Source organism: Sardina pilchardus, chromosome 2, assembly GCF_963854185.1.
Source record: "Sardina pilchardus chromosome 2, fSarPil1.1, whole genome shotgun sequence".
In the NCBI taxonomy this organism is placed as follows: domain Eukaryota; kingdom Metazoa; phylum Chordata; class Actinopteri; order Clupeiformes; family Clupeidae; genus Sardina; species Sardina pilchardus.
The window spans coordinates 14,061,596-14,084,418 of record NC_084995.1 but is presented as its reverse complement, the minus strand read 5'-3'; the positions used below and the strand labels follow the sequence as shown (position 1 = coordinate 14,084,418).

The 22,823-nt window shown below is 43.4% G+C and overlaps 2 protein-coding genes across 3 annotated transcripts; both read right to left on the bottom strand.

Annotated features, from left to right (window-relative positions):
• Positions 1-3,219: 3,219 nt before the first annotated feature.
• urod (uroporphyrinogen decarboxylase) lies at positions 3,220-9,248 on the bottom strand. Its single transcript, XM_062519744.1, has 10 exons — positions 9,089-9,248; positions 8,094-8,206; positions 7,841-7,920; positions 7,569-7,631; positions 7,056-7,253; positions 6,196-6,357; positions 5,311-5,448; positions 4,658-4,758; positions 4,338-4,404; positions 3,220-3,770 (listed from the first exon to the last, which is right to left on the bottom strand). Exons 1-10 carry the CDS (start codon positions 9,109-9,111, stop codon positions 3,606-3,608), a joined length of 1,110 nt encoding a protein of 369 aa, XP_062375728.1. The 5' UTR covers positions 9,112-9,248; the 3' UTR covers positions 3,220-3,605.
• Positions 9,249-9,810: 562 nt separating this feature from the next.
• Positions 9,811-22,338, bottom strand: lyn (LYN proto-oncogene, Src family tyrosine kinase). Of its 2 annotated transcripts, none has more exons than XM_062519734.1 (13): positions 22,073-22,338; positions 17,299-17,372; positions 16,897-16,945; positions 16,692-16,797; positions 16,219-16,317; positions 16,024-16,127; positions 15,541-15,690; positions 15,226-15,378; positions 12,731-12,913; positions 12,546-12,622; positions 11,932-12,085; positions 11,497-11,628; positions 9,811-11,113 (listed from the first exon to the last, which is right to left on the bottom strand). In XM_062519734.1, exons 2-13 carry the CDS (start codon positions 17,365-17,367, stop codon positions 10,911-10,913), a joined length of 1,479 nt encoding a protein of 492 aa, XP_062375718.1. In that variant the 5' UTR covers positions 17,368-17,372; positions 22,073-22,338; the 3' UTR covers positions 9,811-10,910. The 2 variants fall into 2 exon arrangements, with proteins under 2 accessions (XP_062375718.1, XP_062375709.1); XM_062519725.1 differs by having other exon boundaries at positions 17,239-17,372; positions 22,073-22,336.
• Between the last annotated feature and the right edge of the window lie 485 nt (positions 22,339-22,823).

The window sequence follows — 22,823 nt, the reverse complement described above, 5'->3', positions numbered from 1 at the left end:
TCATCCATGTGAACACCGTGAGTAGTGAGCAGACACTCATTTTCCCCACCAGTCAGAGTACGAAGCAGCAGCCACCCTTCACTCACCAGTCTGCTTAACCAGTAGGCCGCAGATGCCCCAGTCAGTCAAGAAATTATCCTGACACTCCCATCACCTCACCTAATAACACACACCGTCTCTTTTCTGGTAGAGCAAGCTATTAAAGTAGCATTTTCTCATTTCTCAGAGCAAAATGGCTCCTTCAGCGCAGAGGGGCCCAATCTCCATGGCAGCCTCAGACAGTGGGAGCAGATGGGGGAATCGCTGGTGTTTTGGGAAACCACATCATTTGCTGAGTAGACTCAGTTTAGCAGCTATTCCTTCCCCCCCCCCCCCCCCACACACGTCTGTTCTGAGGGGGTGGAGACCAGACCATCTCTCTAACATACTGAAAGATGGAGTGTGAAGGAGCGGGTTGGTGGAGCGAGCATGTTTTTGCGGCGGCTGATGATGGCTGGCATCTGCTGGAGTGTGGCTAGTGCTGTGCGGCGGGCGGCTCTGTTAGCGAGGAGGAGAGCATGTGCTTCCCACCACGCCGGGGTGATAGAACCGCACTGACACCAGGCAGGAGACAGCGGAGTAATTGGCTTTCGCACCTTTGCTGTATGTCTATAGCAGCTGTCAGATGGAGAGCAGACCACTAGTGGGGGAGGTGTATCGCATGGCCCAGTCAAAAGATACAAGGTGTGTGTGTGTGTGTGTGTGTGTGTGTGTACTGCTGTGTGTAGTGCAGCAGATTGTTGACCCTGGCTCTCTAACATCAGCTGACAGATCCTCATCTTGCACGCTGGAGTCGTCTCAGACCCATGGGCTAAGGGATGCCTTGGCCCGGCCTGGCCTGCCCCAACCCCCACCCCCACCTCCACTCACCAGGTCCCTCACCCTGCTGTCTTCTCCTCCCTCACACCCTCACGCCTCTACCTTGGCCCGGCCCAGCCCGGCTCCCTCCCCTCTGAAGCAGGCATGGCAGGCTCCGCGCTGCCTGGGCTGTCAGATCTCCCGCTCTACTGGGAGCTCATTTGAGGAGCTTTGTTCTGCCACGGTGGCTCCCCGAGCAGGCCGGTGTAATTGGGAAGGTAGTGAGCGCGGCTGAGCGCGCGGCGCGGAGACGATAGGTGAGCAGCAGAGCACGGGGCCCCCGCCAAGGCTTTGAAGAGTGGGGGGCAGGGTGTTGATGCACTGCCTTGCCTACTCCAGTACAGCACAGAGTGAAGTGTAAGCCAACCATTGTGTGCCCTGGAGAGATCCTTTCTATCTATGTCATCTATCTTTTTTTTTTTCTGGACAGCGAAATTCTCAAGATTAAAACTAACGACATCGATAATGACTGGGCCAATCTGCAGGAGATGTATTTTAAATGACTTAAAAAAAAAAGATAAAAAAAAAAATAACTATGTGACTTCAAAGACGCACGTGTCTGCCATACTTATGAGAAGTCTTGATTGCAGAAGGTCGATCCTCTCGAGCCTTTAATGGCATCGGACGCCTCCTGCCCGTGTGGCTGAAATATATAAGGACAGCTTGTTGGAGAGACGTTATTTCATTGGGTGTCTGCAGGTGTTCACACTCGCCGTATCACCAGACATCCCAATATCCACACACACAGATCGTCTGATCTGACTGGTGACAGCTGGGCTTATCTGTTCTCCACCTCAGGGCCAGCTCAGCGCGCCCTTATTCCTTTGACGCGTTTTTAGTATTATAATTTTTTTTTTCTCTCTTTTCTCTCACAGATCCATTAACTCCTAATGTAAGTCCTGGGCCTGGGCTGAGGCTCTTCTCCATCAGAGCCCGTTAATATTTCCAATCAATCACGGGGGCTGAGGCCCTCCTCGTCCACTCCCATCTGATAGAGCGCTGATGCTGCCCGCGCCTGACAAATGATGTACAGCCGGCTGTCTTGGCCAGCAGATTGGATTTTCAGGCCTGGTGATCTGCTGAAAGATTGAGCTTGAACCCCCTTCTCATGTACACACACACACACACACACACACTCACACACACACACGCACACACCTTATTTTAAGGAGGCCTTGGGGAATTCAGGGCTTATTTCTTTCTTCTCTCCGTGTAGATTCATTGTTGCAATTAAAAATAATGCCCCACAGACCCTTGAGGTAGCGCAGTGCGTGGCGCTGCTAGAGCGCGCGAGGCCCCCACCCCCACCCCCACCCCCACCCCCACCCCTTCATCAGCACAGCTGTGGGCCCCCGCGCAGGCACACAGGCCCAGATTGACAGAGGCTTATGGGGAGGAGGGGGCCGACGCCACACTAATCAGCAAATTGATTACAGCATTTTCTTTCCAGAGGCTTACAGCACCTCCCTCAGCACAGTGGACACACCAGCCCGACCCCCGAAAGGGTGACCACGGAGTCCTGCGCATGCATGGACATAGGAGAGGAGAGAGAGATGAACAGCTGCGGAGAGAGGACAGAGAGAAAGAAAGAAAGAGATGGACAGAAAGAATGCCAGTAACAGACGGATACAGAAGGAGCGAGACAGAAAGAGGAGAGAATGGAGGCTTTGATGTTGCCTGCTCGCTGCTTTTTGTTCTGTACAGTAATAAAGACATGGGGACTAAAGGACAGTAATACAGCAGGAGAATAACAATTAAAGCGAGTAGTCACCTCCAATGAGCCCCATAATACCAGGTTAAAGAGGGGCTCAACCACATGCTCTGCGGAATTAAAATATTGGTGTTCCAAGTGTTTAAAGGACTGCTACTAGAAAACCCAAACCAATCAACAGTAGAAGGCTTTCAATAGGCCTAAAACCAGCCCACTGGTAAACTACCACCATGTCTAATTCCACGTCATGAGTGTTTGTGTGGAATTGTGAAATCCCTACTAGAAAGAGGAGAAAAAAATACAAAAACAACTGGATTTTGAGATTTATTTATCTAGGATGCTTAATGCCTCTAGGGGAAAACACCCGTTGGGATTAATATCTTTTGAATTCATCTGAAGGAAAGACATAGAAACGGGAATAATCATTATGAAAATGTCATCTTAAAGCATGTTATAAAGCTCTTTAATCATTAAGCTTTCGTTCTCATTTCAAAATAGTTTTTTCTGTCTTTTTCCTCAACACAAAATCCAGATAAGTTAACGGGATGGAAGATTACAGCTTATCTTCATCAATCAAATGTATGTTTTACTCTAAAACAGACACACATCCGTAAAATAACAGCTCTTTATTGTTTTTTTTTTTAAAGAAATCATCCAGCATTATATACACACTAACACACATGATCACACATCTTACAGCCGGAACGTCTTCATAGCTGATAGTCAAACAATAGTCATAGTCAAACAATGAACCATTGAAAAACAATGTATTTCCAACCTCCTGTTTAACAGGTCTTATCCTCCTCTTCTCGGTTCACAGCCATGGCACAAAATGCTGATTACATATTAAGGCTGTCAAGCTAGACTAGCATTAGCATGCTAGCTTTGGGTCTATTGCTACACTATAAAGCCTGGTCTGGAGCTGTAGTGTGAACTCATTGACCTTGTGACTGACTGTGATGGGTGAAGGGTATTGGGATGGACGGTAAGCCGGCGGTCACTTGAGCTTGAGGAGCTGGCGGGAGTGGCTGTGGACGGCGTCCACGAAGGCGCCCACGCTCTCGGGGTCCATGTCGGGGTAGAGTCCGTGGCCCAGGTTGGCGATGTAGCCTCGCGTGCCGAACCCTTCCAGCATCTTCCTCACTATCTCCGAGATGCGCTCCTGGGATGACAGAGGACACAGTTCAGCCTGACTCACGGTGGCACCAACACAGCAGTGCCAACACATTCACATTCATGGGTCATGATAGCCCAGCTTCCTGTCTTCATTAGAGGTAACCCACAAAAGCTTCATGAGAGGGGGACTATGATGACTGCCATGTTGGCCTGCCCATGTAGTGGAGCAACGTCTAGACTGATGAGTAAGCACAGGGATTAAAAAAACCTAACTCAAGACATCTGCCACATCTAGCGGCGACTGTAATGTCTAAGTGCTGAGGCATTACACAATTGGCCACTAGGGGCTTCCCAACTTCCAGGAATCCAGTGTTCAAATCCCCTATAACTTTGACGTTAGGGTGATTCAAACTGCAGTCACGATGAGAGGATGGATCTGATTCAGAGGGCTTTCTGCTCTCTCCCCACAGCAGGACAATAAATCAGCCGCTCTGATGATGTACACCCCCCCCACCACTGTTTTTGACTCACAGCGCTCATTACTTGACGCTGCGCTAGAAAGTTCCAGATGTTGGCGGATTTTCCACTGTGACACCAACACTAACTTCCTTACCTTGGGGGCGTAGAGGGCGCAGGGGTCCATGTTGCCTTGGAGACTCACTTTCCCGTCAGTCCTCACCCTGCGCACACACAGAGAGAGAGAGACGGGAAATGACCGTGAGCTGGAGCTGGAGCTGGAGCTGGAGCTGCCGCCCGGCGCCGACACAATGAGAAACAACGAGGCGGCCATGGAGTGTGTTCATCACTGCCCCGAGAGGAGAATGAGCCCATCGCTCACCGCCGGGAGGCCGAGAGAGGCCACATCCATTACGGTTAGGAATCACGGGTGTGTGTGTGTGTGTGTGCGTGTGTGTGCGTGTGAGTGGATCTTACCGTGCTGATCGAGGGTCAATGGTCCAATCCAGACCCACAACCTCGTAATGAGACTCGGACAGATCCTCTAAGGCGTAATGGCCATCCTTCGCAAACACAATCTAAAGCAGGTGGGGACGTGACCAAGAGTGAGCAAGTGGGCATAGGGTTGGGGAGAAGGTCTGCAGTCACAATACACCAAGAACAATCCCTTAGAGAAGAACTGAGTGTGTCTGTTTATGATTTATATTGTACCACATAGAGAGCAGAGGCAGTGGCGCCACTGAAAATGAAAGCAAACAGCTAAGCAAATGTAGTATGACTGAGCAAATGTGCTGTGGAGAGGTAATTGTTGCCAAGGCAATTATGTAAAACTTTTCCTACAGACAGTATGTATGTACTGCCATCTGCTGGTAGAAAATACAATTGCAAATAATGACTTAGCTGTGCTCGTCCTTTTAGGCTAAGAAAGTGTCTGGTTGTCTAGCTTTGAATCATTTTCAACATCCTCATTTCACCGTTACTTTTATCTAAACTACAGAATTTGTCAGACATTGTGCTCCAGTTCATTTCAACACCTATGCACAGTCATGTGTGACCCTGTGTCCTTCTTCACACTTTGCTCATCATTTGTAAAACAGATGCTAACGTAATGGCTCATGCCTAAGTCCTACCATGGGCACTTTCTCCAGGCCAGAGTCCTCCAGGCGCTCCTTCACCCTCTTGGAGATGTCTCGCAGGTACGGCAGGGAAAACTGCGCAAACTCCACTGGCCCCAGGCACCCCGCATGGGACTCAAACACTTGCAGTGCCTAAAGCCACGCACAACACAATGCAGGTTAGAATACGTCAAATAGCTCTCAAACATTCAGCAAAATGTTCAGATCTGAAGCACAGCTATATCTGTAATATCTAAACTCTCCACAACCCAGATAATGTAATTATGTCCTATAAACATGTTGTGATGCTGAAAAGTGTAGAAACGCAACACAGTTACACTAGCATTATCAATCAGTCATAATGGCTACTGACATAATGATTTGGTGGCATGACTACATATTAGCGTGTTAGATATGCACTGTAACTCAACATCTATGACTGATTTCACTGTTACACATTATGGAAGATCTTTGTGAATTATGGGGTATGGCATGTGCCATGACACATTTCTGACAACTGGCATATTGTTCCAATGACTGAGGGGTCGAGTAGAGCAGGCTCCAAACACTAGCCGGTGTCCCCTTCATAAACAAACATGAACCTGGTGTTAGAGCTCCTCTCTTTGCCAATCCTCCCCCTGCTACAAGAGGTACGTTTAAGTTCAACAGAGGCAAACGTTCGTGTCCAACGTGTTTGTTTGAACAGATACATTTGAATGATTCTGTGTAAACATTCCATCTTATTGTTAACTCTCTGTCCAACTCCCAACATGTTTGCAGAGTGCTACCTCTTCAAATTGTTCTTCAAAACTCAAGGCAAACAGAAAAACGGTTTGCAAACTTGAACACGCTGTTGGTGTTGGGAGAGGTCCACCCGTTCCCCATCCCCCCTCCGCTTACCTGTGCCCCTGCGGCCACCTGTCCCACCAGGTACTCCACGATGACGTCGGTGAGTTGCTTGAGGAGCCGATGGCTGGCCTCGGGGTGGCGGTAGAGCCAGCGCTTGGCCTTGGAGTGGGTGGTGGAGCCTCCGCCCTCGATCATGTACGCCATCAGGGTCCACTGCGCAGGGACAAACACACAGAGCCGCGGCACGTGGACGCACATCAATTGAGCTGCTCCCCCATTTAGACCCCCAGGCTTTTAGGTGCCGTTCCAACAAAGTCAGCTGCTCCAACAGAGTTTTCCACACTCGGCTACTACAACTACTACGGCTTAAATACTCAACACCTGTACCTTAACATATCCTGACCATTGCTCATTACAGCACTACTCCACACTGTGGTCCTTCCTACCAACTGCTGTTAGACTGTACAACTAGCACCGTTCCAACAGAGCACAAGGCACTTTAGAATTATTACAGCTGTTCTACTGTTCTACTGACTTCCTTTTTATACAGTTCTTATACATTGCAAAGGGACAATATATCTATTATCAGGAATTGTGGGTTACCATTAGGACAGGTTATCCTTGTTGTTGTACTTATTCATTTAATGCAATCTTGAATTTCCCCTTGGGGATCAATAAAGTATCTATCTATCATATAGGCTTTGATCACTACCTGTATTTGAGCGAGATATGGGCAATATAGGCTTTTTAAGATTTATTTCTTTGTCTTCATTGTCTTTCCTCAATTTCTTGTTGGTGAATAGCCAACAAAGGAATAAATGTAACTCTGAAATGGTCCAAAGTGGCATTTTGTCTGATGTCTGGTGTGTACTGATGACTGTAAATGTATGATGGTGAGATCGGAGACTCACCGGAGCTCCAGTGAAGCCGATGAGTGGCACCTTGCCCTCCAGGCGGTGGCGCGTGAGTGTGATGGCCTTGAAGACGTAGCCCAGCTCCGCAGGAACGTCCACCTTGCTCCTCAGCACCTGGAGGTCGTCCGGCTCCTTCAGGGGGTCTGGGAAGGTAGGTCCTTTGCCTGGGACCATCTGAACATCCATACCCAGGGCCTGGAAGCATCCATGTCCAAACATGCAAACACACACACACACACACACACACACACACACACACACACACACACACACACACACACACACACACACACACACACACAAAAGTCAGTTAGACACGTATGAAACACAATGTAAATTGGGAGTGTATGTAGTTTTGTTGTGCGCTCATTCAGGACTACAGTCGTGAGGCACTGGGTTAGTTGTATCACTCACAGCTTTAAGATGCTGCTCTATGAACACAGCACACGCTCGTCGCTCACCTGGTTAACAGTGACTAATAGGGGGTCAGGTGACTCCGCCCTTCCTTACCTGGGGAATAACTAGGATGTCGGAGAAAATGATGGCAGCATCAAATGGGAAACGTCTGAGCGGCTGAAAGCAAAAAAACAGCTATTAGATCAAACAGGTATTAGGCACACCAAAACATGTATAGTACAACAAACTACAGACAAACAAACAACCATTGGAGCCCATAATTATTGTGTTTAGGGTGACTACATGCTCTATCAACTGAACTAAGCCAAAGAGCATCAAACAAAGTCCCAGAGTGAAGCTAATTAATTCAGTGCTGTTGTCCTTACCTGCAGAGTGAGCTCACAGCAAGCCTCAGGTGAACGGCATGTCTCAAAGAAGTCTTTCCCAGCCCGAGCCTCCCTAAACTCTGCACCGCAAGGAGATAAAGTAGCACACACTTGAGCGGATGCATTCTGAATTCCTACAGGCCTAACTGCTATCATGACGATGTCATTTCAAATCCTGATCCTAGTCCAAGCCCAGGCATATTGCAGATCGCTAGACTTCATTTGACAGATAAGATAAACCCGATGGCCTTACCTGGTAAATAACGGCCAGCTTGTCTCATGCACCAGACAGGGACATGCTCAATCTCCTCACCGCGTGTGGCACGCAGAAAGGTGTCATTCTTCAATTCAGGAAAATCTTTGGGTCTGTGGAAGAAACCATCAAACACTTCAACGTTTACTTCAGACAAGATGTATTGGCGGCAACATCAACTGAGACCAAAGCCCTTCTTTCCTGGGATGACTGCCTTTAGTTATTTCTGTTACAATTAAATTACCCCTCCCTTTTCTTTATCAAGGCAGTCCTCTTGTTGTTGGCTGCAAGTGAACATCTAAGATAAGCTTGCTGGTGGTGCCCTACAACAGGCTAACGGTTCACCCTGCTTCTCAAACGATAGTGTAGTTTGAGTTCAAGATAATAAGGCAGTTACTATATGACAAATGCACATCACATCCATGTAACACATTGGTTGGATCGTACGTCAGATAGGCTATTCCATGCTGTGATACATGTTACATATTATAGTCTAACATGTAACATTAGATGAATCACAGAGTTGATCATTAATCTGTCTCTATTACTATTCTTAGGCTACTGTTACTACTAGGTCGGTGCTACTGTAAACCTGCTAGTTTATGCAAGCGCGATGAAACAATTATCTTTCATTCGTCATTGAACTGTTGATCTGGATGAAACTGCAATCCTTCAATTATGCTATGAGAAGAGGAAACAACGCAGCGTTACCCAACTCACTTGTTTCACAACATTGTAACATTTGCTAGCAAGCTGACTAGCATGCCATTATAAAACAAGATTTCCTTGCTCCGTCACTTACTCTAGCTATCGTTTCCAAACACAACAAACCATCAACGGCCATAAATGACACAAGAGTGAGTTTACCAGTTCTAAAACCTAAAACGTTTCGTTTCTTAGTAGATATGTGGTAGCCTACACAATGTTTTCAATGCACTAACAAGCTATAACGTAACATATGCAATTTCATGAAATGGACACACAAAATAACTCACAGAATATGATTACTCATGACCATTGGGAACTGGTAGTAATGTCCACACAGACTTGTCAATGCTCCAGAGTGAAGGTACCTTCCTGCTGCCTTTTCGCAACTTGAATGGGCATAAGGATGCACCTATCCTCTCACGACACTAACCTCCCCGGGCGCGGCCATCTTCGAAAGGTCACATGACACAAATTGAATAAGAGGGCGGGGTTTTAAAAAAACAAAATTTCCCTGTCTTGCGCCATCCCAAAAATTCACCAGGAAAGGTCAAATAGACTTCAACCCATCTCGAAATTGATGACAGCCATACTGCCTTGACAGAGGGATTTTTTTTGTGTTTTTGTTTTGACTGAGGGGAAGATGCACCATATAGGCCTATCAGAGCAATTAGTCCTTACAGAGGGTCTTCAGAGGGTTGAGGGTTGCCTCTGTCACACAGTGTGCTATGATTAAAATGTAAAAACATAGAGTCCAGAGGCAGTGTTGTGTAGGCAACAGCTCAGCCTGTAAGATAATTAGATTTCAGAATATGCAATTAATTTGGTGTGGGCTAGATTTCTTAGCCTTTCGTGCAAAATAGGAATTAATGCCTATGTTTGATTCCGAGGTTTACATTTTTTTAAAATTTATTTCCAGAGTTGTCAAAACATACAACAAAGTTTGTGTAAAAAGCTTAGACAAAAGCAAAACTGAGCCCAGGACCTAAAAGCTTAAATCAGACCAGTAAGCTTGACTATTCTCTTTAATCCTTATAATAGTTTAACATAACATTAAATCATTAGTTACAATAGTATACAAGGGACATGGGACATGTACCGACACATTTTCAGCAATACGACACTGATTCACTCTACACATACAGTAAAAATGACATGCAAAGTGCTATTGACTCAATGAAGTTTGATAGGAGCAAAATTAATGGAATAAAAGCCCAATTAACTTCCATGATAAAGACAAACCCCTCAAACACTCATACAACCATGACTGTTCTTATACATATATATACACTTAGGTTACAGTTTAATTTTCTTAATGCCATGTTTTAGCTGACAGCTACAGTATGATACATGGTTATGTAAAGGAGACCCAGACACCTGGCAGTCTCCCTGCACCGTTATTCTGGTAAGACATGTACAGCATGTCACTGATTAAATGGTTAAAATACAGTTTGCACAACAGTCAGCAAATTAACTAGTTTTAATTCATCAGTGTTGAGTATGTTAGTTTTTTATTTCACTACTTCACTTTATTTCACTATACACAACTCTGCAATGCCACCTTAACCATGTTAGTTCTTCATTTCTCTCCTTCAATTTATTTCACTATACACAACTCTGCACTTTAACTAGTTGCAAAACTAAAACTACCATTCACAGTTTTAGGGTGATTTACAAATATGCTGTCATTAGACAACTCTTATTCCTACCTGTTATATAAAAAAAATGTAGCTAACAAATCTGACGCTGTATATTCTGATAGCTGTTTTGTTCTAAACCATGATGACAATGCCATTGATCCACAGAAAGTCAGCAGAGATGTTTGAGAGATGCGTTCAAGGTTGGTCTGAAGAAAGGCACTTTTCTCCCTATTGTCCTGAGGCCTTCAAAATGACCACACATACAGTACAAGCTCAAGAAAAAAAATCTTCAATTTGAAGTACAACAGACAACACATCAAAGCTTGCTTTTTTTTAAAAAAAGAAAAAAAAGCAAGTAGTTGTATTGGCACCCATAAAGCTCTGAACACCTATCACGTCCAGGTCACGTTTGTTCATCTCATTTCAGTCTGGGTGGATAACTCTTGCCCGGGCTGGCCCCGTGAGGCCCCTCTCAGGGCTGCTGCTGGTACTGCCCCTCCGTCGCCGTGTAGAAGTCGTCCAGGACACTCTGCATGTAGTCGAAGGTGGGCCTGTCGTCGGGCTTGTCCTTCCAGCAGGTGGTCATGATCTCGTACAGCTCCCCCGGGCAGTTCTCGGGCTTGGGCATGCGGTAGCCTCTCTGGACAGACGTCATGACCTCTCCGTTACTCATGCCTGTGCAAAAGAGGATGTGAAAGAATGACTAGACTATACGCGGAAATCATATGGTGCCGCCATACCCTGGAATAATGAGTCCCTCCTTTCCTGAGAAGTCGATACAAAAAAAAAAACTAAAAAAAACCCACACCTCTATATGTAGGTAACATCATTTACCAGCAGGTGGTGATATTTCTCTGTCTAGAATTCTCAGCACTGCAACCTTTTAAACGGTTCATATAAATCATGATTCAAACATATGTACATATATTATGCCATGTCATTTTTGAAGAAAATTCAAGACTAATCCATCATCATATCCTACCAATGTCTGAAATACAATATAATCAATCTGGAAAACATACAATGAATACTATTCATGTGTTCTTAAATGGCATTACCTGGGTACGGGATCTTTCCAAAAGTGATGATTTCGTACAGGAGGACGCCAAATGACCACATGTCAGACTTGATTGTGAATGAGCCATAGTTAATGGCCTCAGGGGCCGTCCACTTAATGGGGAACTTCGCTCCTGATGAAAGGAGAAAATCCTCTTTGTGTCAAAGGCCTCTCTCTTACTGGCATATACAGACAATTGCACTCATTGATGCACTTATTACACTCATTGATGCACTTATTGTGTTTTTTGTTTATTGTTGTAAAACTGTTGTGAGAATCGCTCTTAAAAGCTTAAAAATGTTTTTTTTACCATGTTGTAAGTCGCTTTGGTTAAAAACCGTCAGCCAAATGTAATGTAATGTAATGTAATAGACATAACATACATGTGAAAGCAGAAAGGGAAAGGGAGCTATAATATACTGGGATGATACAGTACCTTCTCTGGCTGTGTACTGGTCATCCTCGATAACTCTGGCCAGACCGAAATCAGCGATTTTACAGAGCAGGCTTTCCGAAACTAACACGTTGGCAGCCCTCAGATCCCGATGGATGTAGTTCTTCTTCTCAATGTAGGCCATGCCCTCAGCTATCTGTAGGCAACAGGACCCGCCTCAGTGTCACATGCACCCTCACACTCACCTCATAACACAATGCTCACATTTAATAGGTGAGACAGACATTTAAATGTATTCCCAATGTCAGCTACAGTCCCATATCGATTAAGTTCCTTAAAACATAGAGATACATTATTGCGAAAGACAAAAGGATGATTCTACTTTCACTTTCAATTTCTTAGGAGTGCATCCTCTTTCTGGCCATGCAGTATTTATTTGAAAGGGGAACACAATACTTCAAATCTATAAGTATAATGTTTATAATTAAAATGGATAACTGTGTCAGAATTGCTTGCATGACTGACTTTGTTGCGTAACTGGTTTTAATAGACAATTTTTGGTTCCTCTTTTTATTCCACCAGTGGAAAAAATGACAACTGCACTTTTTTCACTTAAAAATAGACTGTGAGATAAACAAGAAAGAGACATGGTTTACCTGAGCAGAGAAGTCTATCAGCTTAGGAAGCTGTAATCTGCAGCCGGTATCACTTTTTAAGAAATCCAAAAGGCTCCCTTAAAAGAAATATAAAAGAAAATACACAACATGAACAAATTAGCACTAAATGAATGGGCCTTCAATAGCGCATGCGTTTTCATGCAGAATGAAAGAGTTTCAATCACCATTGGCCATGTACTCAGTGATGATGTAGATGGGCTCGATCTTGGTGACCACAGCATAGAGGCGCACCAGTCGGTCATGCTGTAAAGTCTTCATCAGGTTGGCTTCCTCAAGGAAGGCCTCGACAGACATGGTGCCTGGCTTCAAAGTCTTCACAGCAACCTTGGTGCTGTTGTTATAATATGCTGTACAAAATACAAAAACAGCTCTCAGCAGATCCCAGGTTTCACAGTTGTATTTCTCAACCTGCTCCTGAGCAGTTCAGAATTGCCTTACAGCTTCATCAGACTTTAATGTGAAGACCAACATCACCTTGACAGACTGCAAAACTACTTAAATGAACTTGACTTTCAGCACACCTGCACTCTCTGCTGTGAGCAGCAACGGAAAGCAGAGTAAAGTAGTGCATACAGGTGTTAGGGTCTGAAGACTAGCCTTTGGCCGGCGGTTCAGGGACTGTCACAATAAACTCTGTGAACTGTGATAATAATCAAAGTTTTAATCTCAGGGAATTTACATTAATGGCACATTGATGACGAGATATTACGGTAACGTGTTTTTGTCTCGCCTCGCCCCTCCCCTGACACTTAATCTCAGTTTGGGAAAGCTGTGTGAGAACAGAGAAGTGACAACTATAGCAGCGGGCCGGAACAGTTGCCGTGGTGACATGAGACTGAGAGCATGGTGCATTTGCGGCATGAAGACAAGGCCATGTTAAGAGAGCCACAAACCCAACACAGACTCTCGAATCTTCTTTCTTTGTTCTTTCAACTGCTACCTCTTTAGAGAGGCTACCGTTGAGTGTGTGTGTTCACAGGTTCTGAGTTTTACTAACTTCAGAGCAATAGATATTCTGCTTCAAAATGTCCAAGAGGAACACTGTGGACAAGCACTTCCATTTTAATCTCTCACAGTTTATCATTAACATTCCCTTATCAGCTACTCAGAGTAGAAAACTTGAAGTACTTCTGTTCAGTTGAAGTACTATTGTTTTATTACAATCTTAAATGTTTTTTAGCTTTGTGGTACGAACTAAGCGTTCTTTGCTTGTGTTATGTGTTATGTGTTATGACGCAACAATCCCTCTATAAACCCCACAACATGTTGCAGAGATCCATGGGCAAACTGTCAAGGAAGTTGATGTAGCCTACAAAGGGTGCTGAAGGGAAATGCAACATATTACATGCTAGTCCACCCAGTGGGGTATGCTTATAGTCCAAGATGAGGCCTTTCTGTTTGTACTGAGGATGGTGTGAACATGAAAATGGTTTGCCCTTCACTGCGTAATAGCTTCTTTTGCTCTACATATATTAAAAGTATACTACTGTTTGCACTGACATCTGATTGTGTGCAAGTTCTTCCTGGTTTGACTCAAACCAGGAAGGGCGCATTTCATTTTATTGTACCCAGTAGTGCTTTATAAATGCTGTGGGTTTAGACGCTTAACTTTTTTTGACCACAGAAATGCATCTTTCAGATCTCACACTGTTGGCATGCATTAGGGAGTCAGTCCAGCATCAAGGAAGCAGTGGCCACAATCCTCACAAGAGGAGTTTCGGACAACATCATGTTTCAAACATCAAACCGATTAAATGGAAACATGATATGGTTTAGGATTTGTGTGCAGTGCCAGCTCTACAAGGGAAACTGAAATTGAATTGAGGGAGGTTCGTGCACAGTGCAACCAAGCAAAATGATTACGGTGCACTACCGTTAATGATATGAAACCCAGAAGGAGATGTCTGTCTCACCAAAGAGCCAGAGAGGGTATTTTCCAAGCATGCCCAGATATGATTTCGCTTTTTTTTTTCTTCTTTACCAGGACTTGTGATAGGCAAAACAGATTGAGTCTATTAAACAGTGGAGAGGAAGGGCCACCAGTGAGACATAACAGGCAAGCCGGCCAGGGGCTCGGGTGGAAGGAAATGTTTACTGTCGAGTGAAGTCTCTCGGCGGCCACTCGGCTCTCGCCCGCTCGCGCTCTGCTCGCGCCCGCTCCTCTAATGTCAGGGGGGTCAGGGGGAAGCTGAAGGAAACAGCCTGAATGTGCGGGGCCTCCCACCGCATTTGGATATTTGCAAAAAAGCCTGACAGCTTCCTGCCATTCATCAGTCTTTGCCCGAACACAGGCCAGTGTGAAGAGGAGCAAAATCTCATGCAAATCTGGCCTCAGATGCAGCAACATTTCCTCCACCGATCTGCTGGATAACGCCCATGGGCACAAGTGCTATCAACCGGCACTATAATGTGCTCATTGATGCTGGCAAATCCTAACTGTAGCAGGAAGGGACAGCATTTGAATACAGCGGTCTGTCTGCTCCATTGTGTGGAAGTTCAAAGCATGGGGGGGGTGAGAACGTGTGGTCTGGCCAGTCAACATGGCCTTTTAAATCACTTTACAATTCTAGTGCCCACACAAGATTTGCAGACACATTTGTCAAGAAAAGGGAATTGGGAAAAGAAGCTCGTCTTAAAGGTCAATGATTTCTGCTCTTACCCATCCACACCTCTCCAAACTGGCCAGCTCCGAGTTTCTTCACCATCTTGATGGATTCTTTGGATATTTCCCATGCATCTTTATCCCATGGCTTCTGAGCTTTGGGCTTGTCACAGGACTTCTCTAGTTTACGGCACAGGCCGTCTGGTTGCTCTGTAAAGGCACATCACCAAGAACTGCTCAGTGGTCAGAGGCTACAATGAAATACACTTACCACAGTGGTGATTAATCTGTAGTGATTTCCAAGTAACTCGCTAACCACCAATGGAAATATTTATAGTATCTAGGTCAGCTTTTGTTTCATATTAATCTTACTGTGATAATGTTTTATCATGCTGCTGATATCTGAGAAGGTGATTTTCGGAGAGATATAATATCCTCCATTATCCAGGCTCCGGATCTTGTAGTGCTTGACTGCATCCATGCCCTGGCTGTCAACATCTCTGATGGAGAGCGAATAACTTCCTGTCCAGAAGGAAGTGAGATGCAAACAATCAATCATTAGGGGAATCTAGATATTAATCAAGGTTATTTACTTAAATAAGTAGATAGCCCATTAAGAGATGATATCAAACCATGATAACACCATACTACCATAAGCACTGTTATTACACACATGGAGATTTGTGTATTTTGACCCCTTTATCCTCTATCACCATGCAACCTCAAACCGCATCATATGTCATTTGACTGGCACATAAAAGGAAAGCCACACTGGGTGGAATCCCCAGTTCTCTTGGACTGTTCCAGATTCAGTAATGCATAAAAGTCCCTGAGGTTGAGCGCCACATCACCCACCCTTTGAGGTTTCACTCTCGCGGATGAGGTAGGCTCCTGGTCTGTTTGCTGGTGCCAAAAGTTGCCTTTCTGCATCCTTTCTGGTTATATCCTTAAAGAACCATCTTTTGGAATAAAAAAAAAGAAATAAAATGAATATTGACGCCCAATGGTTAACAACAGTGGCAAAGGGCAAGTAGGAAGCTACACACTTACTCTTCCATTTCCATGGTGTCTGCTTGGGCAACGTAATTGGACGGAATGAAGCCCTCTTTTTTGGTGGTGAGAGAGCAGGCCTTCCACCATTCTCCATGCCTACAAACACAGACAGTGGCGCCCATCACTTAGTGTGCTTTCATAAACCCTTAACTGAATTGGGAACACCACTGTGGCAAATAATAATAATAATAAATAATAATAATAATCTTTATAGAGCGCTTTTCTAAACATACAACTTTACATTTATAAAAGAATAAACAGAACAAAAACAAAACAAAAATGAGATGATAACAATACAAATAAGACCATATCAACATTGGAAAGAATAAAGGAAATGTATCTTTTAGAAAAAAAATACTGCAATAATTAAACACTATACAAGGCAAAAACAAAACAAAACAAAACAAAACAAACTTAAACTCTTTACGCATACAAATAAATGAATGTAGTTGCATGCAGTGTGTACTCACTCCTCAAGCACACGCATTTTTTCTCCCTTTTTGAAGCCCAAGTCATCGTTGTGTATAGCCTCATATGGGTACAAGGCTATGACAAGTTTATCCCTCTCCTTATTTTCTGTCGGGGTTAAGACATACGTGTTACGCGTGTGTAATGCGACACGGCGCTGCTCATGAATGAGGAAATCATGTGACTAAACTAAAATGAAAAACCCACCTTCCATCTGGAAAACCTGACCAGGTAGCAACCCGGGAGCAGAATCATTCTGGAAAAAAGAGAAGTACTTAGATGTGACACAAATACAAGGGAATAGTCCACTAGCATAGTTGTGGACAGTGCAAAAGCCAGTATTCTATACAGAGATTCTATACAAAAGTCAGGATTCTATACAGAAGTCAGTATACAGATACCTGTTACTTACGGATGAACATGTGACACACTAGAACACATCAAACCAACATGTAAACATGAACTAGTCGCTAGTCAAGTGCAGCACAGCCTGAGAGACGTATCTCTGCATGTATGCTGGTTTTGGTCTTCTCCTGACTCACTACTTACTATAGCATGTGGCTTACTGGAGGTGGGATCTCTCACATATACAGTTTGGTCAGTACGTACTGGCTGGAGTGTCTTATCGAGCATGCCACCATTCTGGCCCTCGGTCAGCTTGGATTTTTTACAACCCATGATTCCTGTTGGGAGAGACACAAAGCAAACCAAAAATATTCAATCGCAGCAACCAGACCAGTAGGATAGTCTCCTAAAAGCGTCTCAGGTCGTGATGACGCTCCCCATATGGAAAAGATATAGAAAAAACGTATATGCCAGCAATGTGTTTTATATACAAAACTTGTATAATTTACTGAAGTGGCCCCTTTCTCGTTTTCCTCATACAACGTCATATATAGTCCTTACAGGTTACAATGTTTTATATGTTTCAGGTCACACAGATTTAGCAAGGATCTTATAATGGTTTCACTGTCTATATATAAAAATCTATCAGTGAAACCATTATAACCACTTTCAAGAGTAAATCATACAAGTTTTGTATATAAAACACATTGCTGGTATTTAAGTTTTTTCTATCTTTTCCATATGGGTCAGCTCAGTGAGTTGTAATGTAATACAGCATACAGTAGGACATATTGGCATTTGGTTACACTGGCTCCATCTACTTCTGCCAGTTAAGCTTCAGCACAGAGTCAGTGCAGCTGGATCTACCAGGCCAGCCTCTGCCAACGATTCCAAAACTTCTCATGGCAGGTCTAACTGTGACCTTTTGATGATTTGACTGAAGTTGGTTGTTTAGATTTTGTTTGGTCATCAACATGGACCTGCACTGACTCTACTCCTGCTCCCCATTGGGAGGCCTCGCCCCCCAGATGCCCACACTGCCGACAAAATACAATATATAGTATAGTATACAGTAATGGAACAAATCCTGTATATGAACTACACCGCGCAATATACACTGACAAGTTGTTGTGGGAAAAAAACTATCGATAGTGTTTTTGAATTCAATATTGTAGCAGTGATCATATTCATTTGGTAGGGACAGAGAAATCTTGCCACCACACTGCAAAATGATATCTGACTAAGTGCCATTAATCTTATAATAAGATCAGAAAATCATTTTGGTATTGTTTTTAGTATTGAAAGACTTACCCAGCACTCTCTCAAAAGATAATTTGGACTTCATTTAAGAAGACTTTGACTTATTTTATGGAGACTTATCAAGACAAATGGACTCAACACACTGGCAGACAAATGTGCTTGTTTTCAAAATGAGATGTCTTCAAACAAGTCAAACTTTATAAAATTAAGTCAAATGATTTCACGAGAAAGCACTCTCACTAGTCTATTTTTATGTTGATATAAGATAAGTAACACTTTTTTTGCAGTGCGTAGACCTGGTTCAGGCTTGTCTTGGCTATCAGGGTTCATAACGTGCTTCAAAGTCCTCAATTGCATGCCATTATGTTATCTAATAACATACAAGATAAATCAACACTTATCTTAAAGTGTGATCAGCTGATACCATCTGTGCTGTCATATGAGGTGACCAGGCCTGGAATTTCATAATTCTAGGGGCAAGGCCACTTGGCCTTTGGTTGGGCATATTTGGCGGGGGCTCAAAGGCCACACCCCAGGGCATCAAGCAAAGTTAACACTAGCCTACAGTATAGGCTACATACAAATCATGCAAGTTGAATTTAGCCAATTCACAGCAGTAGAACCTCACTGAATGAAATATTACAAAAAACAAGAAGCATGCCAGCCTAGGCCTACACAGAACTGTAATTCATCTGACTTTAATATTTACAGATATCTAGGCTATTTAACATTTATTTTGTATTTGGCCTGTTATGAAATCCTGTATTAAACAATTTAAACAAATTGCAAACGTTAAAGCCCAAAGTTAGAGACATGCATGCATGTAGAAATTTGTTGCAATTTCAAAACCGGATTAGGCTACTCGGCTGGAGACATGCATGTAGCAATTTGCTGCAATTTCGAAACCTTTCAATTAGGCTACTCAAGAATGGCTAATTGTACAGAGGAATGCTTTACACTTTGTGTTCGGTAAGGTCAGCTGTTCATATGGTTTGTCGTCATGTGTTGAGTGAAGAGTTCCTGAAATATTCCACCACAATGAATGGGTCGGGAGGTGCATGGGAGCAGAATTGTATGCACAATAATATGATTAAAGTAAAGTTAGGCTACTTTTCTCGCAAACCGTTTATCACAGCAACTAGCAGTTAATATTGTTTAAAAGCTGAAGAAAAGCTCTTTCATGTGATGTAGCGTAGCCTGTGAATCTATTCTATTTTTTAAGGGGCATCACGACCAACGCAAGGGGCAATGACGGCCACGGCTGCCATGAGATTCCAGCCCTGAAGGTATGTGTCCAAAAAAGTCCAGGGGAAATAAATTAATCTAAATAAAATGATTTGGCCCTTCCCAGCCAGGGTAAGCAATGAAACGCCCATCAGAATGTCAATTAGAATGTCAATAGGATGTCATTAGAATGACAATTCTATTGTCTAGTTAAAAAAATACCAATAAAACATGAAATAATAATAATAAAAAAATCAAATCTTAAATCTCCAAAAACTGAAAGAGAGATATAGAATTTATACTTATTTTAGTGAACATATTTTTTGGAGTTACACTGTATATTTGATGTGTTGTTTTACCAAGAAAAATATCGCAGCCGTAGCAGTCAACAGATGATGTATTTACTGAGAATGCAAATATTTGCATGTTACTCGATGACTGAATAAAATATATTTCCTACTGTGTCTGTTTACTCTCCAACAGGCCTGTGACAACACTGTGTATTTGTTGGGATTGTAACAGCCCTAGACCCACTACCTGGGCTGCGCTCAAGACAGACAAAACGTGGCGAAGTATTATGATTCAACACAAACAAGTGGTGCATTGGACACTGTAGTTCGCACAAGTAGCCTTCTCTGAGAAGGCCATTGTTTGCTTTCTGTTCTAAACTTATTCCGAGCATGATTAAATCAACGTAAATATCGGTTTTATTCTATTTTCAACTGTTCACTCTTACCTTTGTCATTAGGTGCATAGGCTGTAGCCTACTCACTGCCTTCTGCATAGATGTCAATGTTCATAAGGAAGCACCTCTGACACACCCAAACAAGTGAAAACCACCTCAGCAAATCTGTTGCACGAATTGAGACCAAAGGTGTTGTACAATGTTGCACACATTGTGACCAAAGGTGTTGTACAATGTTGCACACCATTGAGACCAAACGTGTTATGTTGCGCACCATTAAGACCAAACGTGTTGTTCAAACTAAATGGTGGCAAAACATTCTGGTTTTGAGCATGGTCCCTGGTAGGCCATAAACACTGTGAACGAAAGCTGCAGGCCTACTCCCCAAGTATCGTCTGGTCATCAAAACTCTACAAAACACCCGTGTTGCAGGTTAGCTGATCATCTCAACATGTTGTTTTTGTATTGATCTTGGTGTGGGTCGATTTTGTTGTGTGGAAACTTTGCGACTAGAGTTTCCTCATACTCACTGGGAAATGTTTAACAGTTCACCCTTTTGAATAATCAAGAGGCAAGGATTTATAACACTTCCTGGTAGGGCAACAATCAACAATCTCTCTCTCATACACATTTGAAAAAAGAAGGGGGTGGGGGGCTTATTGCATCTTAAATTCTTCATAACTCACATAACTAACATGCTAAAAAGCTTTTCTAAGCATTTTTATCTACTGTATCTTCTTCAGAGGTCCACTTCTCCTGGTGTCTGAGAACATAGCAAGATAAACCTACAGTACAACTTAAGCATCCGTGAGCAGGGAACTGAGAAGAGAAATAACTCTTCACCTAAGCTTACACAGCACTAAGAGACATTAACTGTTGGATCACACCATTTGTATTTTTAGATGAAACTCAGGGAAGCAGTGGCTAGGCAATGGCCTGTTTAGAGAAATGAAGTGCGTGCGTGTGTGTGTGTGTGTGTGTGAGTCTGTGGCTGCACACACTTCCTCCTTTGACCAGCCTGAAGTCTTAACCCACACAGGAAGCCACTGAGCAGAGGACACACAATGAGTGTGACAGTGCAGTGGTCTGCAGACAGGCAGACACGACAGTAGCATACTCACTCATAACTAATACTCAAGGAGCCTAATGTTGAAGACATGACAGAACATGTTTGGATTGTTGCTTTAAAATGAGATTTATGCCCAAGGGGAAATGAGTATTAAACCACTAACAGAGAGGTTATTTCAGGTATTGGGCTTGTATACTAGCCTAGAAATCTAGACGCCCTATGGCTCGTCAGGCTACTTGTATACAGTATGACATTTTTTAAAATGCATTTTGATTAAATGAAGTCTGGGTGGCATGACTAATTATAAATTGACTAATTATAAATTGTCTGGCAGTGAATAACCTAATGTCAAAGTGACAGTTCACATCTGAAGCTGTATCCTTTGATTGATAGGTGTCTAACTCTTGGGAAGAACACAGACGCCATGTAAGATGAACAGATTGATTGCCTCATAACTGTCTGTAGACGCGCATTTATAACAACTATTTTGAGTTTTCGGCAGTAGTGGTTAACCAACGTGACAATCCGACCGAAACGCAAAACGTTGAGGCTGCTTAGGCTACTGTGGAGATGTGTAAATAAAATTGGATAAGCTACAACATCATTCTGTATGCCATGTGCTTTGATACACAAACGTAACTGACATGAGCATGGCATTCTCGACAAAATTATTAATTTTAATCGGTATTGTTTTTACACAATATGAGGAACTTGGGCGATGTTGCACGACAATTCAAACATATCCCAACTTTTAGAAGAGTCCAAAAAAAGTTGTTACAACAGTTCAAGAGGTCACCTACCTGTTAGGTATCACCCTGTAGCGTGAAGTACAGCAAATAGTTGTCAGGATAATTCCCGTTACAACCTTCTCGCCCTCATTTGTCTGTTGTTGCTTCACCTAAGCGGCAGAATGAGGAACCAGTCACTTTTGGCAGGACTGATGTTCTCTCGGTTTAGCCACTACTTCCTGGTACACTGTTCAATGCGTCTAACATTATATTTGCATAATACAGCGCTCGTACGGTTGGAGATGTGTAGGTCATCGAAGAGAGAATTGCTGTTCTTTGCCTGGAACAATATGAGGCAATGGTCATTGTGTGGGAAGGACCGCAGGCTCAACAGGATGGGGTAAAGGCAACCATCTTATATCCATCTTGGAGCCGAGGATACAAATCATTAAATAACGAATGTTTACAGAACTGCATTGTCTACTGACGGCAGTCATTGTAAGGATTTATGAGCGCACACGCCCCAAACATAATGAAGCCCTAGAAAATAAGGGCATCTTGTTGGCTGATGAGAAAGTCTCTGCTGTGGTACAACACATAATTAAATATACTGGAAGAGCCTCGGCAGCAATCAACATTGAGTTACACTGAATTGTGATGGAATTCCAATACACAGTGAGGTGACTATGGCATGCATGTCTAGGCCCAGAAATAGCAACAGATATGTGATGTAAGGATCGCCTAATAGAGTGAATTTACTTTTTGAGAGGTAAAATGAGTAGCCTCTTAGGAGTCCCTCCTAAATTCAATGTAACGACAAGGA

Bases quoted from the DNA above. Each gene is read 5' to 3' on its own strand.
- urod (XM_062519744.1), bottom strand. From the start codon at position 9,111: ATGGTCATGAGTAATCATATTCT. The intron at 7,632-7,840 runs GTAAGGACAACA...TTTTGCTTTCAG, and splicing joins GCTGTGAGCTCACTCTGCAG to CCGCTCAGACGTTTCCCATT. The intron at 6,358-7,055 runs GTGAGTCTCCGA...GTCCCTGCGCAG, and splicing joins TCGGCTTCACTGGAGCTCCG to TGGACCCTGATGGCGTACAT.
- lyn (XM_062519725.1), bottom strand. From the start codon at position 17,367: ATGGGTTGTAAAAAATCCAAGCTGACCGAGGGCCAGAATGGTGGCATG. The intron at 16,798-16,896 runs GTGGGTTTTTCA...TAACCCCGACAG, and splicing joins TCAGGTTTTCCAGATGGAAG to AAAATAAGGAGAGGGATAAA. The intron at 15,691-16,023 runs GTGGGTGATGTG...CCTTCTGGACAG, and splicing joins CGAGAGTGAAACCTCAAAGG to GAAGTTATTCGCTCTCCATC.